Here is an 18678-nt window from a genome sequence, read left to right as displayed (position 1 = left end):
TTACATCTGACTGGAGTTACTGGGGACCCATTATATCTGACTGGAGTTACTGGGGGCCAATTAAGCTGACTGGAGTTACTGGGGGCCAATTAAGCTGACTGGAGTTACTGGGGACCAATTAAGCTGACTGGAGTTACTGGGGGCCCATTAAGCTGACAGGAGTTACTGGGGGCCAATTAAGCTGACTGGAGTTACTGGGGACCCATTACATCTGACTGGAGTTACTGGGGACCCATTATGTCTGACTGGAGTTACTGGGGGCCAATTAAGCTGACTGGAGTTACTGGGGGCCCATTACATCTGACTGAAGTTACTGGGGGCCAATTAAGCTGACAGGAGTTACTGGGGGCCAATTAAGCTGACTGGAGTTACTGGGGACCCATTATATCTGACTGGAGTTACTGGGGGCCCATTAAGCTGACAGGAGTTACTGGGGGCCCATTAACCTGACTGGAGTTACTGGGGACCCATTATATCTGACTGGAGTTACTGGGGGCCAATTAAGCTGATTGGAGTTACTAGGGGCCAATTAAGCTGATTGGAGTTACTGGGGGCCCATTAAGCTGACAGGAGTTACTGGGGCCCCATTACATCTGAATGGAGTTACTGGGGGCCAATTAAGCTGACTGGAGTTACTGGGGAACCATTAAGCTTACAGGAGTTACTGGGGGCCCATTACATCTGACTGGAGTTACTGGGGGCCAGTAAACTGATTGGAGTTACTGGGGGCCTATTAAGCTGACAGGAGTTACTGGGGGCCCATTAAATCTGACTGGAGTTACTGGGGGCCAGTAAACTGATTGGAGTTACTGGGGGCCCATTAAGCTGACAGGAGTTACTGGGGCCCCATTAAATCTGACTGGAGTTACTGGGGCCCAGTAAACTGATTGGAGTTACTGGGGGCCCATTAAGCTGACAGGAGTTACTGGGGGCCCATTAAATCTGACTGGAGTTACTGAGGGCCCAGTAAGCTGACTGGAATTACTGGGGGCCATTAAATCTGACTGGAGTTACTGGGGGCCAGTAAACTGATTGGAGTTACTGGGGGCCCATTAAGCTGACAGGAGTTACTGGGGGCCCATTAAATCTGACTGGAGTTACTGGGGGCCCATTAAATCTGACTGGAGTTACTGGGGGCCAGTAAACTGATTTGAGTTACTGGGGGCCCATTAAATCTGACTGGAGTTACTGGGGGCCCATTAAATCTGACTGGAGTTACTGGGGGCCCATTAAATCTGACTGGAGTTACTGGGGGCCAGTAAACTGATTGGAGTTACTGGGGGCCCATTAAGCTGACAGGAGTTACTGGGGGCCCATTAAATCTGACTGGAGTTACTGGGGGCCAGTAAACTGATTGGAGTTACTGGGGGCCCATTAAGCTAACAGGAGTTACTAGGGGCCCATTAAATCTGACTGGAGTTACTGGGGGCCCATTAAATCTGACTGGAGTTACTTTGGGCCATTAAGCTGACAGGAGTTACTGGGGGCCCATTAAATCTGACTGGAGTTACTGGAGGCCAGTAAACTGATTGGAGTTACTGGGGGCCCATTAAGCTAACAGGAGTTACTAGGGGCCCATTAAATCTGACTGGAGTTACTGGGGGCCCATTAAATCTGACTGGAGTTACTTTGGGCCATTAAATCTGACTGGAGTTACTGGGGGCCCATTAAATCTGACTGGAGTTACTGGGGGCCCATTAAATCTGACTGGAGTTACTGGGGGCCAGTAAACTGATTGGAGTTAGTGGGGGCCCATTAAGCTGACAGGAGTTACTGGGGGCCCATTAAATCTGACTGGAGTTACTGGGGGCCAGTAAGTTGACTGGAGTTACTGGGGGCCCAGTAAGTTGACTGGAGTTACTGGGGGCCCATTAAATCTGACTGGAGTTACTGGGGGCCCAGTAAGTTGACTGGAGTTACTGGGGGCCCATTAAATCTGACTGGAGTTACTGGGGGCCAGTAAACTGATTGGAGTTACTGGGGGCCCATTAAGCTAACAGGAGTTACTAGGGGCCCATTAAATCTGACTGGAGTTACTGGGGGCCCAGTAAGCTGACTGGAGTTACTGGGGGCCCATTAAATCTGACTGGAGTTACTTGGGGCCATTAAATCTGACTGGAGTTACTGGGGGCCCATTAAATCTGACTGGAGTTACTGGGGGCCCATTAAATCTGACTGGAGTTACTGGGGGCCAGTAAACTGATTGGAGTTAGTGGGGGCCCATTAAGCTGACAGGAGTTACTGGGGGCCCATTAAATCTGCCTGGAGTTACTGGGGGCCAGTAAACTGATTGGAGTTACTGGGGGCCCATTAAGCTAACAGGAGTTACTGGGGGCCCATTAAATCTGACTGGAGTTACTGGGGGCCAGTAAACTGATTGGAGTTACTGGGGGCCCATTAAGCTAACAGGAGTTACTAGGGGCCCATTAAATCTGATTGGAGTTACTGGGGGCCCATTAAGCTAACAGGAGTTACTAGGGGCCCATTAAATCTGACTGGAGTTACTGGGGGCCAGTAAGCTGACTGGAGTTACTGGGGGCCCATTAAATCTGACTGGAGTTACTTGGGGCCATTAAATCTGACTGGAGTTACTGGGGGCCCATTAAATCTGACTGGAGTTACTGGGGGCCCATTAAATCTGACTGGAGTTACTGGGGGCCAGTAAACTGATTGGAGTTAGTGGGGGCCCATTAAGCTGACAGGAGTTACTGGGGGCCCATTAAATCTGACTGGAGTTACTGGGGGCCAGTAAGTTGACTGGAGTTACTGGGGGCCCAGTAAGTTGACTGGAGTTACTGGGGGCCCATTAAATCTGACTGGAGTTACTGGGGGCCAGAATCTCCAGCTGATTCTGGAAAGCTTCCATCAGAGCTTTAGCCTCCTGCTTAATCACAGGGTTCTCCCCTCATGTTGTCATCGTCTCAGTGAAGAGAACAGTTCCTCCTGCAGTTAAACGACCCACAGCACTATGCTGCCACCACCGTAGCTCCTTGTTGGGGCCGTGCTCTGAGAAATTAAGGTCCTTCCCGTATCGTCAGAGCAGAAGGTCTGCAGATGTTCCGCTCCAGCCTGCCAGCAGGCTCCTCAGACGGGACACGAGGTCCAGCAGTTAGGGAAGATGCAGGATATGGACCCCCCAGGACTGGAGCTATGACATCATTACCTGGGATTATCTCTACAGAGGGATTAATAATCTGAAACAGAAATCAATATGATTATTCTGGCTTTAAGCAAATGTTGGACAGATTAGATTTCATCTAAAAAGGTTCAAAACTGATGGTTTGTGGTAAAGATCTGGTTTTAGGGATTAATCCCCTAAATAATCCCTCTGACCTGTTATGACCCGTCATTAAATGGTAAATGACCTGTAATTATATAGAACTTTTTCAAGTCAGGAGACACACCCACATTCACTCATTCACACCCTGATGGTTAGACGAAATAATAAACTTTAAAGAACAGCTTTATTAGAGACAAACAAGACTGGTTTCCATCTGGAGAGGCAGAGCTTCATCCAAAGACCTCCATGTTCCTTAGCCACGCCCTCATGGTACGCTGGCAGGAAGCTCCTCCTCCATGTACCTTAGCCAAGCCCTCATGGTACGGCCGCCGCTGGCAGGAAGCTCCTCCTCCATGTTCCTCAGCCACGCCCTCATGGTACGCTGGCAGGAGGCTCCTCCTCCATGTACCTTAGCCACGCCCTCATGGGACGGCCGCCGCTGGCAGGAAGCTCCTCCTCCATGTTCCTCAGCCACGCCCTCATGGTATGGTCGCCGCTGGCAGGAAGCTCCTCCTCCATGTTCCTCAGCCACGCCCTCATGGTACGCTGGCAGGAAGCTCCTCCTCCATGTACCTTAGCCACGCCCTCATGGTATGGTCGCCGCTGGCAGGAAGCTCCTCCTCCATGTTCCTTAGCCACGCTGGCAGGAAGCTCCTCCTCCTTCCAGAGGAGAACCAGTAGAAACCATGATGTTTACTCAGTCGTACCCAGGAAGGCCAAAGAGCTGCGGCTCAAACTCCTCCATGCTCCTCAGGCGCAGCGTGGCCCCCAGGGTCAGGCCGGGGTCCAGGTTGGCGTCAGGAATCATCACCACCTGCATCCCTGCAGCCACCGCCGCCTTCACGCCGTTGGGGGCGTCTTCAAACACCAGGCACTGGGAGAGAGAGGAGAGACAGCTTCTGATTGGTGCAGGGAAACCTCCTTCAGCCTCTTAAAGGGACACACACCTCGGGTAGCGGCAGCTCTGAAACCTGATCTAGCATCCTTTGCTCTGGTTCTGATCAATCTACCACAACCACCGGTCCAATAAGGAAGCTGGATGTGATGCTTCAGAGGTTAGAGTCTAGCTGGTTGCTACAAGGATTAGGCACGGTGGAGGCAGCATCATGGGGAGGCTAATGAGGAGGGAACTCAGCCAGGAGAACCCAGAATGGATCAGAACCAATTTGGACCTAGAACTGAAGCAGAACCTTCTCCAGAGGCGGTTCTCAGTCCCAAAACCCAAAAAGACGCCACCCTCATCATCATCATCATCATCATCATCATCACCATCATCATTATCATCATCACCATCATCATCACCATCAACATGATCATCATCATCCTCATCATCACCATCATCATTATCATCATTATCATCATCACCACCCTCATCATCATCATCATCATCATCATCATCATCATCACCATCATCATTATCATCATTATCATCATCACCATCATCATCACCATCAACATGATCATCATCATCCTCATCATCATCATCACCATCATCATTATCATCATCACCACCATCATCACCACCATCATCATTATCATCATCACCATCATCACCACCATCATCACCACCACCACCATCATCTTCCTCATCATCATCACCACCATCATCATCACCACCATCCTCACCACCATCATCATCCTCATCACCACCATCATCCTCATCATCATCATCATCACCACCATCATCACCATCATCATCCTCATCATCACCATCATCATCATCACCACCATCGTCACCATCATCACCATCATCACCACCATCATCATCATCACCACCATCATCACCATCATCATCATCCTCATCATCATCACCATAATCACCACCATCATCATCACCATCATCACCACCATCATCCTCGTCATCACCATCATCACCACCATCATCATCATCATCATCATCACCATCATCACCACCATCATCCTCATCATCACCATCATCATCACCATCACAATCATCACCACCATCCTCATCATCATCACCACCATCATCCTCATCATCATCACCACCATATTCCTCATCATCACAATCATCACCACCATCATCATCATCATCATCACCACCATCATCCTCATCACCACCATCATCATCATCCTCATCACCACCATCATCCTCATCATCACAATCATCACCACCATCATCATCATCCTCATCATCATCACCACCACCATCATCATCATCATCATCACCACCATCATCATCATCATCACCATCATCACCACCATCATCATCATCATCATCATCATCACCACCACCATCATCCTCATCATCATCATCACCACCACAATCCTCATCATCACCATCATCATCACCATCACAATCATCACCACCATCCTCATCATCATCACCACCATCATCCTCATCATCATCACCACCATAATCCTCATCATCACAATCATCACCACCATCATCATCATCATCATCACCATCATCCTCATCATCACAATCATCACCACCATCATCATCATCCTCATCATCATCATCACCACCATCATCATCATCATCATCACCATCATCACCACCATCATCATCATCATCATCATCATCATCACCACCACCATCATCCTCATCATCATCACCACCACAATCCTCATCATCACCATCATCACCACCATCATCACCATCATCACCACCATCATCCTCATCACCACCATCATCATCATCACCATAATCCTCATCATCACCATCATCACCACCATCATCCTCATCATCACCATCATCACCACCATCATCATCATCCTCATCATCACCATCATCCTCATCATCACAATCATCACCACCATCATCATCATCCTCATCATCATCACCACCATCATCATCCTCATCATCATCACCACCATCATCACCATCATCATCCTCATCACCACCATCATCATCATCATCATCACCATAATCCTCATCATCACCATCATCACCACCATCATCCTCATCATCACCATCATCATCATCCTCATCATCACCATCATCCTCATCATCACAATCATCACCACCATCATCATCATCCTCATCATCATCACCATCATCCTCATCACCACCATCATCATCATCCTCATCATCATCACCACCATCATCATCCTCATCATCATCACCACCATTATCATCATCATCACCATCACCATCATCACAGTCTTGTGGTGCTGTGTGCCATGTGATCATGGTTTTTGGACATGATGGGTTCTTCGTTCTTTGTGTTTTTCATCTTGACATGATGACCAGAGAAGAGAACACAAGCTTGGCTCATAAACAGCAGTAAGCAGTAAACTCTTATATTTTGAACAGAAGTTGTGGTGAATTTATTCCATTAATGTGCAGAATTAACTGTTTGACCATGATTAGAGCTCGAATCACTCTTTCATCTATTGTACTAACACACAGCATGTAGGGCCTAACATCTTAAATCACATCTTAAAGTATCAGAACAAAATATGAATTCCAAGCTGGAGCTTTCCGGAGATCTTCTAATTATGGAGACTTATCCACTGCATCTCCATTATCCTTTACCTTTATGTTGACCGGTTGATTTATGGAGTTTAATTTTCCATAGCTGAAGCTTCACTGCTCTACCTTTAACATTTCCTACCCACAATAAAAGGAATTAACGAGCGTCTGGGGTCCACAGAGACCTCCTGAACACCATACAGTTTTCTTCTTCATTACAGATTACGCTGCTGATTCTTTATTACCTTTATGGTTTAAGGAGGAGGACAGGCAATAAAAGAAGAGCGGGCGGGTGGCTTGCAGCATCATTATCTGTAGGGTATTCTCCGTCTGTGTGGGAACCTGCTCTACCACCTCTCAGTGGAAGCCTCCCCTAAATCACTTCTCCTTCACTGGACTGCTCCTCAACAAACTGGCCTCTAATAAAAGTTGGATGACATCAAGTGCTGAGATGTAGATTCATTTGGAAATGATTAGGCCGTGTTTCAGAGCGGCTGTGGGTATTAGGAGCTACTCTAAAATCAGAAGTTGTTTTCCTGGGATGTAAAAGTGGGCTGTCCTAAATGGGCACGGATTGGCTGCTATATACCGGCGCGGCTTGGCTGCCAATCGGCAGTTCGGCTGCCTTTTAGTTGGCGTTTTACTAGTTTTTGACTGGGAAGGGCCACTTTTTTTCTTTCAGGGAAGGGCCTTTTTGATTGGCTGCTACTGTACCTCTCCCCGTACCATAAAGATTGCCGAATCACTGCAGCGTTTCATCCACCTGGACTAATGAATTAACTGGCTGATAATAGAGGCTTTCCCTACATGGCAAATACACTGGACTGTCCGTTATCCCAACCCGTTGCTGTATTACTGAAATAGCGATGCCAAAGCATGAAGCAGTCGAAGAACGTATCAAAACTCCTCTAGGTCCAAGAGTTGCCCTTCCATGCCATGGATGGACGTCTGGAGCCACAGAATCATACGTGACGATCTCATGTCCTTTCATTACTGAGGACTGGGAGCTGAAGGGAAACACGGGGCATGCCTGGGGGCCACACAGGGACCAACATGGCAGAGTTAATGGTGCTGGATGAGTGGAGCCTACCAACCAAAGACCCAGCTCACATCACAGCTAAGCTAACTGGCATGTTTCAGGTGCTTTACCCACATTCCACCATCAAATCACCCACTGGAAACCTCCTAATGTTGCCCATTTGTTGGGATGAGGATGAACACCAAAGCTGCTGCAGGTGCATGAAGATAAACTCCTACATGAGGAGATCATGAAGGCAGCTACACCTGTGAAGTCTGAGGAAAACTCCCTAAACTTATCAGCAGGGCAACTTCCTGCTCAGCTCCTCCATCATTTTCAAGGGAACGCATCTGATTCTGCACTAGTGAAAGGAATAAAATCAGCCATTAGAGAAGAGCTGAAGTAGAGGATGAGCAGAAAGAGACTTTAAAGGTGGATCTGGGATCCAAGGCCCTTCCCTTCATCAGGACGTCTCCATGAGGGCGGAGGCAGGAGAGATCAGACCATTGCAGGTTCAAGTATCTGACTGCATCATCACTAAGTTACTCATTTATGTTCAGATGTATAGTCATTAGGAAATATTTATAATGTGTACTTCCAAAATGTCAAAGTTTATCTTATGGTAAATTTCATGATGATAAAACATTGTCTAACATGGTATACACAGATAAAAGTTCTATTAAAGCTGCTTTTGATGGTATTTACTTCTATAGCGGCAGGTTGAAACCGAGACAGAAAAACCTGATGAGGCGGCGGTGAAGGACTAGAGGGAAGACGCAGAGAGCCAGCCATGTTATCATCCCATTAAATGGCTGCTATCATCAGTCCCTAAAACAGGTTTCAGATTGTGCCCGTAGGCTCAGTGGGTTGTTATCACTGAATGAATCCCACTCTGTCCCTGTTATTCATTTTCGTTTTCCTCTCTGGTCATTGGTTCCTCTGATGAGGCAATGTTTGAGGCGGAGACCCAACCAGTCAGAGGCTTAGAAAGCTATGACATCATAAGTGGTGGGCTGTTTCCATGGAGACCAATCAGCAGCTCCCTCCTCCTGACCCACTCCACTATCAGGTCTCCAGAAGCCGATGTGTGGTCTTACCTTGTGGGGGGGGGCTGGGGGGCTGAATCTGGCGGCACACACCAGGAAAGAGTCCGGTTCCGGTTTCCCCTGCTTCACGTCCGGGTCGTCGCCCAGAACCACGTGGTCGAACTGAGCGAAGAAGTCCGCGTGCGCCGAGGTCTTCAACTGGAAGGTCACAGCGTCTGAGCTGGTTGCCACGGCGATGGGGATGCTGTGCTTCTTTAGATGATCCACAAGCCTCTCCACACCTGTATGACAGACGGATCGATAAGGCTGAGATGGTTCTGGTTCCGTGACCGTTGGTGACAGCCAGCTCTAACCGGTTCTGCCTATAACTGGTTCTGCCTATAACTGGTTCTGCTTCTAACCAGTTCTGCCTCTAACCGGTTCTGCCTCTAACTGGCTCTGGCTCTAACCGGTTCTGCCTCTAACCGGTTCTGCCTCTAACTGGCTCTGGCTCTAACCGGTTCTGCCTCTAACCGGTTCTGCCTCTAACCGGTTCTGCCTCTAACCAGTTCTGCCTCTAACTGGCTCTGGCTCTAACCGGTTCTGCCTCTAACCGGTTCTGCCTCTAACCGGTTCTGCCTCTAACCAGTTCTGCCTCTAACCGGTTCTGCCTCTAACCGGTTCTGCCTCTAACCAGTTCTGCCTCTAACTGGCTCTGGCTCTAACCGGTTCTGCCTCTAACCGGTTCTGCCTCTAACTGGCTCTGGCTCTAACCGGTTCTGCCTCTAACCGGTTCTGCCTCTAACCGGTTCTGCCTCTAACCAGTTCTGCCTCTAACCGGTTCTGGCTCTAACTGGTTGTGGCTCTAACTGGTTCTGCCTCTAACCGGTTCTGCTTCTAACCTGCAGATCGGTTCTGGCTCTAACCAGTTCTGGCTCTAACCGGTTCTGCCTCTAAGCGGTTCTGCCACTAAGCGGTTCTGCTTCTAACCGGTTCTGGCTCTAACTGGTTCTGGCTCTAACCGGTTCTGCCTCTAAGCGGTTCTGCCTCTAAGCGGTTCTGCTTCTAACCGGTTCTGGCTCTAACTGGTTCTGGCTCTAACTGGTTCTGCCTCTAACCGGTTCTGCTTCTAACCTGCAGATCGGTTCTGGCTCTAACTGGTTCTGGCTCTAACTGGTTCTGGCTCTAACTGGTTCTGCCTCTAACCGGTTCTGCTTCTAACCTGCAGATCGGTTCTGGCTATAACTGGTTCTGCCTACAACTGGTTCTTCCTACAACTGGTTCTGCCTCTAACCGGTTCTGCCTCTAACTGGCTCTGGCTCTAACCGGTTCTGCCTCTAACCGGTTCTGCCTCTAACTGGTTCTGGCTCCAACTGGCTCTGGCTCTAACCGGTTCTGCCTCTAACCAGTTCTGCCTCTAACCGGTTCTGGCTCTAACTGGTTCTGGCTCCAACTGGTTCTGGCTCTAACTGGTTCTGGCTCTAACTGGTTCTGCCTCTAACCGGTTCTGCTTCTAACCTGCAGATCGGTTCTGGCTCTAACTGGTTCTGGCTCTAACTGGTTCTGGCTCTAACTGGTTCTGCCTCTAACCGGTTCTGCTTCTAACCTGCAGATCGGTTCTGGCTATAACTGGTTCTGCCTACAACTGGTTCTGCCTCTAACCGGTTCTGCCTCTAACCGGTTCTGCCTCTAACTGGCTCTGGCTCTAACCGGTTCTGCCTCTAACCGGTTCTGCCTCTAACTGGCTCTGGCTCTAACCGGTTCTGCCTCTAACCGGTTCTGCCTCTAACCGGTTCTGCCTCTAACCAGTTCTGCCTCTAACCGGTTCTGGCTCTAACTGGTTGTGGCTCTAACTGGTTCTGCCTCTAACCGGTTCTGCTTCTAACCTGCAGATCGGTTCTGGCTCTAACTGGTTCTGGCTCTAACCGGTTCTGCCTCTAACTGGCTCTGGCTCTAACCGGTTCTGGCTCTAACTGGTTCTGGCTCTAATCAGTTCTGTCTCTAACTGGTTCTGCCTCTAACCAGTTCTGCCTCTAACTGGCTCTGGCTCTAACCGGTTCTGCCTCTAACCAGTTCTGCCTCTAACCGGTTCTGGCTCTAACTGGTTGTGGCTCTAACTGGTTCTGCCTCTAACCGGTTCTGCTTCTAACCTGCAGATCGGTTCTGGCTCTAACCGGTTCTGGCTCTAACTGGTTCTGCCTCTAACCGGTTCTGCTTCTAACCTGCAGATCGGTTCTGGCTCTAACTGGTTCTGCCTACAACTGGTTCTGGCTCTAATCAGTTCTGGCTCTAACCGGTTCTGCCTCTAACCAGTTCTGCCTCTAACCGGTTCTGGCTCTAACTGGTTCTGCCTCTAACCAGTTCTGCTTCTAACAAGTTCTGGCTCTAAGCGGATCTGGCTCTAAGCCGTTCTGGCTCTAACCGGTTCTGCCTCTAACCGGTTCTGGCTCTAACCGGTTCTGTTTCTAACCGGTTCTGTTTCTAACCAGTTCTGTCTCTAAGCGGATCTGGCTCTAACCGGTTCTGGCTCTAATCGGTTCTGGCTCTAACCGGTTCCGGCTCTAACCGGTTCTGTTTCTAACCGGTTCTGTCTCTAACCGGTTCTGTCTCTAACCGGTTCTGTCTCTAACCGGTTCTGGCTCTAACTGGTTCTGGCTCTAACTGGTTCTGCCTCTAAGTGGTTCTGCCTCTAAGTGGTTCTGCCTCTAAGTGGTTCTGGCTCTAACTGGTTCTGGCTCTAACTGGTTATGGCTCTAACTGGTTCTGCCTCTAACTGATTCTGGCTCTAACTGGTTCTGGCTCTAACCGGTTCTGGCTCTAACTGGTTCTGCCTCTAATCGGTTCTGTCTCTAATCGGTTCTGGCTCTAACTGGTTCTGGCTCTAACCGGTTCTGGCTCTAACTGGTTCAGCCTCTAATCGGTTCTGTCTCTAATCGGTTCTGGCTCTAACTGGTTCTGGCTCTAACCAGTTCTGGCTCTAACTGGTTCTGGCTCTAACCGGTTCTGGCTCTAACCAGTTCTGGCTCTAACTGGTTCTGGCTCTAACTGGTTCTGGCTCTAACCGGTTCTGGCTCTAACTGGTTCTGTCTCTAACTGGTTCTGTCTCTAACTGGTTCTGGCTCTAATCGGTTCTGGCTCTAACTGGTTCTGTCTCTAACCGGTTCTGGCTCTAACTGGTTCTGCCTCAAACTGGTTCTGGCGTGTCAGATCCGGTGAATGGACCTGGAAAGGAGCGGGTAGAGTCGGACCAACAGGGTCAGCAGGAAGCGTCTACCTGGCAGGAGCTTGGCTGTAGGAAAGATCCTCTCCTGGATCTTCCTGCTCTCCTCTAGAAGTTCCTGGGCCGTCAGAGGAAGCTCCAAGGAGTCCCTGATGATCTGGGCGGCGTCCAGAGCCTTCTTCCCCATCACCAAAGATTTCACCTCCCAGGTGTACTGCTTTCCAAAGCGGTCACAGATCTCCTGGAAGGACACTGTGTAGAGCCGCTCCGTGTCTGAGGAGGAGAAGAAAATATGAGACCAACCAGAACCATCGGCCCGGTACCAGGAGGACCTGATCCACAATGCCCTCACACCACCAGAACCATCAGCCCGATACCAGGAGGACCGGATCCCCAATGCCCTCACACCACCAGAACCATCAGCCCGGTACCAGGAGGACCGGATCCCCAATGCCCTCACACCACCAGAGCCATCAGCCCGGTACCAGGAGGACCGGATCCCCAATGCCCTCACACCACCAGAACCATCAGCCCGGTACCAGGAGGACCGGATCCCCAATGCCCTCACACCGCCAGAACCATCAGCCCGGTACCAGGAGGACAGGATCCCCAATGCCCTCACACCGCCAGAACCATCAGCCCGGTACCAGGAGGACCGGATCCCCACGGCCCTGACACCGCCAGAACCATCAGCCCAGTACCAGGAGGACCGGATCCCCAATGCCCTCACACCACCAGAACCATCAGCCCGGTACCAGGAGGACCGGATCCCCAATGCCCTCACACCACCAGAGCCATCAGCCCGGTACCAGGAGGACCGGATCCCCAATGCCCTCACACCACCAGAACCATCAGCCCGGTACCAGGAGGACCGGATCCCCAATGCCCTCACACCGCCAGAACCATCAGCCCGGTACCAGGAGGACCGGATCCCCACGGCCCTGACACCGCCAGAACCATCAGCCCAGTACCAGGAGGACCGGATCCCCACGGCCCTGACACCGCCAGAACCAATAGCCCAGTACCAGGAGGAACGGATCCCCACGGCCCTGACACCGCCAGAACCATCAGCCCAGTACCAGGAGGACCGGATCCCCAATGCCCTCACACCACCAGAACCATCAGCCCGGTACCAGGAGGACCGGATCCCCAATGCCCTCACACCACCAGAACCATCAGCCCGGTACCACGAGGACCGGATCCCCACGGCCCTCACACCACCAGAACCATCAGCCCAGTACCAGGAGGACCGGATCCCCAATGCCCTCACACCACCAGAACCATCAGCCCAGTACCAGGAGGACCGGATCCCCAATGCCCTCACACCACCAGAACCATCAGCCCGGTACCACGAGGACCGGATCCCCAATGCCCTCACACCACCAGAACCATCAGCCCAGTACCAGGAGGACCGGATCCACAATGCCCTCACACCACCAGAACCATCAGCCCGATACCAGGAATACCGGATCCCCAATGCCCTCACACCACCAGAACCATCAGCCCGGTACCACGAGGACCGGATCCCCACGGCCCTCACACCACCAGAACCATCAGCCCAGTACCAGGAGGACCGGATCCCCAATGCCCTCACACCACCAGAACCATCAGCCCAGTACCAGGAGGACCGGATCCCCAATGCCCTCACACCACCAGAACCATCAGCCCGGTACCAGGAGGACCGGATCCCCACGGCCCTGACACCACCAGAACCATCAGCCCAGTACCAGGAGGACCGGATCCCCACGGCCCTGACACCACCAGAACCATCAGCCCAGTACCAGGAGGACCGGATCCCCACGGCCCTGACACAGCCAGAACCATCAGCCCAGTACCAGGAGGACCGGATCCCCACGGCCCTGACACCACCAGAACCATCAGCCCAGTACCAGGAGGACCGGATCCCCAATGCCCTGACACCACCAGAACCATCAGCCCGGTACCAGGAGGACCGGATCCCCACGGCCCTGACACCACCAGAACCATCAGCCCAGTACCAGGAGGACCGGATCCCCACGGCCCTGACACCACCAGAACCATCAGCCCGGTAATGAGAGGACCCGATCCCCACGGCCCTGACACCACCAGAACCATCAGCCCGGTACCAGGAGGACCGGATCCCCACAGCCCTGACACCACCAGAACCATCAGCCCGGTACCAGGAGGACCGGATCCCCACAGCCCTGACACCACCAGAACCATCAGCCCGGTAATGAGAGGACCCGATCCCCACGGCCCTGACACCACCAGAACCATCAGCCCGGTACTGAGAGGACCCGATCCCCACAGCCCTGACACCACCAGAACCATCAGCCCGGTACCAGGAGGACCGGATCCCCACGGCCCTGACACCACCAGAACCATCAGCCCGGTACCAGGAGGACCGGATCCCCACGGCCCTGACACTGCCAGAACCATCAGTCCAGTACCAGGAGGACCGGATCCCCACGGCCCTGACACCACCAGAACCATCAGCCCAGTACCAGGAGGACCCGATCCCCACGGCCCTGACACCACCAGAACCATCAGCCCGGTACTGAGAGGACCCGATCCCCACGGCCCTGACACCACCAGAACCATCAGCCCGGTACTGAGAGGACCCGATCCCCACAGCCCTGACACCACCAGAACCATCAGCCCGGTACCAGGAGGACCGGATCCCCACGGCCCTGACACCACCAGAACCATCAGCCCGGTACCAGGAGGACCGGATCCCCACGGCCCTGACACTGCCAGAACCATCAGTCCAGTACCAGGAGGACCGGATCCCCACGGCCCTGACACCACCAGAACCATCAGCCCAGTACCAGGAGGACCCGATCCCCACGGCCCTGACACCACCAGAACCATCAGCCCGGTACTGAGAGGACCCGATCCCCACGGCCCTGACACCACCAGAACCATCAGCCCGGTACTGAGAGGACCCGATCCCCACAGCCCTGACACCACCAGAACCATCAGCCCGGTACCAGGAGGACCGGATCCCCACGGCCCTGACACTGCCAGAACCATCAGTCCAGTACCAGGAGGACCGGATCCCCACGGCCCTGACACCACCAGAACCATCAGTCCAGTACCAGGAGGACCGGATCCCCACGGCCCTGACACCACCAGAACCATCAGCCCAGTACCAGGAGGACCCGATCCCCACTGCAGACCCTGGCTGCCGTTAGCCCGTCTGCCATCGGAGCTCCGCTGGTTGCGGCGGTCCTCTCAATTTAGGATTTTTTTTTATTCCGCATTAAATCAGTAAATGGGCGATATAGTGGAGCTTAAAGTATAATGTTCTCGCCCCAAATGATCTTAAAATATCCTTTTATTGAACAACAGCAACAGAAAAGAGAACTTTTAACTTAATACTCTGAGCTCTGTGGGGTCAGAATATGGGCCCCCAGGGTTAGGGTTAGAAGGTGACCCTCTGAGACCCCCCCCCCCCCCCCCCCCCCCCCCCCCCCCCCTCATTTACATAAAGAGGCAGAAATGCACAGAAATAGAAAAACCACAGGCAGGAATAAATAATTCAAAAAATACGAAGAAAAAACAGACCAAACTATTACAAACTATTATCACAGGCACATAAATACTTAAAGTAATAAATAAATAAAGTTGAACACGGATAATATATAAATAAGGTAGTTATTGCAAAGGAGAATAAATAAAGAAGCCAATATAAATTTAAGCCACGCTGTATAATTTAATCTCTACCTACATTTATTTGTTTATGGTATTTTCGGGGGCAATTAATTGTTTGCTTATTTATTCATCGAGCATTTATTTATTTTTGTATTTATTTTTAAATATGGCAGAGTTGGTCCTCCATAAATCTGCACCTTGAACTAAACCACTTCCTGAAACACAAACGGGATTATTTCCTCTTTCTGATGCTTTCTAATCTAGGAAGTTTAAGCCGAATTAATCTTTATTCTTAGTAAACAGAAACTAATCATGTCTCCATGTTTGATCAGAGGTCTAAAGTTTATTATCAGCAGAATCGTGTAGAATCTGTCATTTTCTGCATGATGTTCTTCAGCGGAAACTTTACGGCAGCAGCAGAACCACGCAGAGCCCCGCTGGAGGTTCGGTTCGGTTAATAAAAGAGGTTAAACTGGGTCAGTACCGAGCAGTAATCCGTCCATGTCGAAGATGACATGGCTCACAGGTCTGCAGCAGGAGGCGGCCATCTTCCAGGAGGCGAAGCGGTTATGCGCATGCGCGCTGATGTCAGGGCTCACGGGCCATCTTCCAGGAGTAGAAGTGGCTCTGCGCACGCGCGCTGATGTCACGGCTCACAGGCCATCTTCCAGGAGGCGAAGCGGTTATGCGCATGCGCGCTGATGTCAGGGCTCACGGGCCATCTTCCAGGAGTAGAAGTGGCTCTGCGCACGCGCTGATGTCACGGCTCACAGGCCATCTTCCAGGAGGCGAAGCGGTTCTGCGCATGCGCGCTGATGTCAGGACTCACGGCCCATCTTCTTGGAGGCGAAGTGGCTCTGCGCATGCGCGCTGATGTCATGGCTCACAGTTTTTTTTTCTTTTTTAAAATAAAGAATATCAATGACAATCTAAACCAATACGTCGATAATGAACATTACAAGAAAAAAAAAACTGAGGTTAGAACAAGGAAAGAAAAAATAATAATTAAATAATTAAGGAGAGGGACTAACTGAAGTTCTTCCATTAAATCAGACAATTTATTTGCTTTAAGGTTCTGCATCTTTTTCAGACATCGGTTAAAGGAGGAAAGTTCAAGCATTTTGCATAACGACATTTATGGATACAATACTGGTTACGATCATCAAACTATTAACTAAGAATTCCAATTTTTTTTCATTGATATATAAACCAAACTGAATTATTTGTAAGGAATTAAAGTTTATAGATCTAGAAGATAAAAGGATCTGAAGTTGATCCCACAGGTTTCTTGCTTCTTTACATTCATAAAACAAATGATTAGTAGTTTCCAACTGAGTTGTAAAGAAACCACAATTGCCAACATTGAATTTAAATCTCTCTCTTAAGTAGTCATTTGAAGGATACATGTCATTTATTATTTTAAATTGTAATTCTTTATATTTAGGAGGAATGGGGAATTTCAAATAATTTGTTCTAATTTTGGTTATCATACATTTGTTCAAATGAGAAACGTACGTTTTGTTCGACCAGGGTACATATTATATATAGAATATTGATTCAAGAACCAATTAGCGCATTTATTGTCTCTAATGTCCAAATACTCTATTTGCAGCTTATGGAGTCTTGGAATAGAGAAATGAGATATACTGTTTTTAACTGACATAAGAAGAACATTAGGTAAACTACATAAAACTTTATTGTGTTGATTGTTCAGCAGCGGATCTCCTACCGCTTCCATGGGAGCCACTGGTCACTTCACCATCATCTGCACCACCCCAATGCATCTTTTATGTAAATGTTAACTCACTTATGAGATAAATAAGAGACTGGAGACATTACTTGGCCGGTAGCCACACTGCCCGCTCTCGCTGAACACAGAGAACCAGGAGAATCCACCTTTATTGCACTTTATTACACAAAGTAGTGCCAAACAAAAATACAACAGTGGCAAGCATCGTACTCAACCCCCCCACTCGATGGTGCGACAGATTTTCACCATAATACCGTTTTCCAAACATATAAGAACAAAACTTTTAAATGTTGGTTCTTGCAGCAGATTGTGTGAACACATCTGCGACCATGTTTTCTGTTGGACAATAAACCAAAACAACTTTGCCCTGCAAAACATTTGACCTTATGAAGTGGTATTTAAGGTCCGCATGTTTGCTCCTCTGGCGATTCACATGGTTATCTTCAAACACCTCAGCTGTTTGATCAAAGCTGTGGTCCATGTCCTTTAGTAGCGGGGTTAGATAAAGAACCTCTTGAATGCTACATACTCAGCCTCACATGTTGACACTGTTTGCTCTTTGTTTTCCATGAGGCGATGGCTACACTTGAACTCAGACTAAAGCAATGGCCGTAGTGCTCTTCCTGTCAAGAACATCGTTGGCCCAGTCGGCATCAGAGTATCCTCTCAGCCTGAGTTTAGTGTCACACCTGCTATAACCCAACTCATAGTTCTTATTCCCTTGTAAGTATCTGTGCACATGTTTTATAGCTGTCCTATGTGTCTCTCCGGGATCAGACATATGTAATGACAGACTGATGACAATCCAGCTTATATCAGGCCTAGTACAGGTCATGGTGTAGATCAGGCTGCCCAGCATTTCTCTGTATTTTATCTCATCAGTTTGTTCTCCTTCTGGAACCAGATCACATTTGATTTCACCAGGACAAGTTTTACATCATTTTCTGATTTAACCTGGAGGCCTTCAGGTTGATCCATGTATATTTCATGGTCAATGGATGCATGTAGGTACGCAGATTCACACGTAGTGATGTCAGATTTGCAGTTGGAGAGAATGTCTCAGAATAGTCAAGTCCTCTACCTGACTGTATCCCTTCGCTACATACCTAGCTTTATATGTCTCATTCCCTTTGTCGTCCTCCTTGAGAGCATATACCCACCTTCCCACCCACTGTCTGCCTACCCTCTGGTAATGGGACAAGTGAGAAGGTATTGTTCTCTTTGAATGAAACCATTTCTTCCTTCATCGCCCTTTTCCACGTATCAGATTTTGGTGATGCTAAAGCTTCTTTATAGGTCTGTGGTACCCCAACTGT

The 18678-nt window shown here is 49.9% G+C and overlaps 1 protein-coding gene across 4 annotated transcripts; it reads right to left on the bottom strand.

Annotated features, from left to right (window-relative positions):
• Positions 1 to 3445: 3445 nt before the first annotated feature.
• LOC119777019 (pseudouridine 5'-phosphatase) lies at positions 3446 to 16222 on the bottom strand. Of its 4 annotated transcripts, none has more exons than XR_005279858.1 (6): positions 16097 to 16222; positions 12034 to 12252; positions 8832 to 9061; positions 3938 to 4154; positions 3583 to 3900; positions 3446 to 3532 (listed from the first exon to the last, which is right to left on the bottom strand). XR_005279858.1 is itself a non-coding variant. In XM_038275755.1 (5 exons), the coding sequence occupies exons 1-4, from the start codon at positions 16158 to 16160 to the stop codon at positions 3978 to 3980; spliced, it is 690 nt and encodes a 229-aa protein (XP_038131683.1). In that variant the 5' UTR covers positions 16161 to 16222; the 3' UTR covers positions 3446 to 3900; positions 3938 to 3977. The 4 variants fall into 4 exon arrangements, 1 of the variants encoding a protein (XP_038131683.1); XR_005279860.1 differs by having other exon boundaries at positions 3583 to 3843; XR_005279859.1 differs by having other exon boundaries at positions 3583 to 3793.
• Positions 16223 to 18678: the final 2456 nt, after the last annotated feature.

Source organism: Cyprinodon tularosa, unplaced genomic scaffold (assembly GCF_016077235.1).
Source record: "Cyprinodon tularosa strain WSP-4 unplaced genomic scaffold, ASM1607723v1 ctg978, whole genome shotgun sequence".
Taxonomy (NCBI): domain Eukaryota; kingdom Metazoa; phylum Chordata; class Actinopteri; order Cyprinodontiformes; family Cyprinodontidae; genus Cyprinodon; species Cyprinodon tularosa.
The sequence above is the reverse complement of the archived record's forward strand: the minus strand, read 5'-3'. Positions and strand labels throughout refer to the sequence as shown.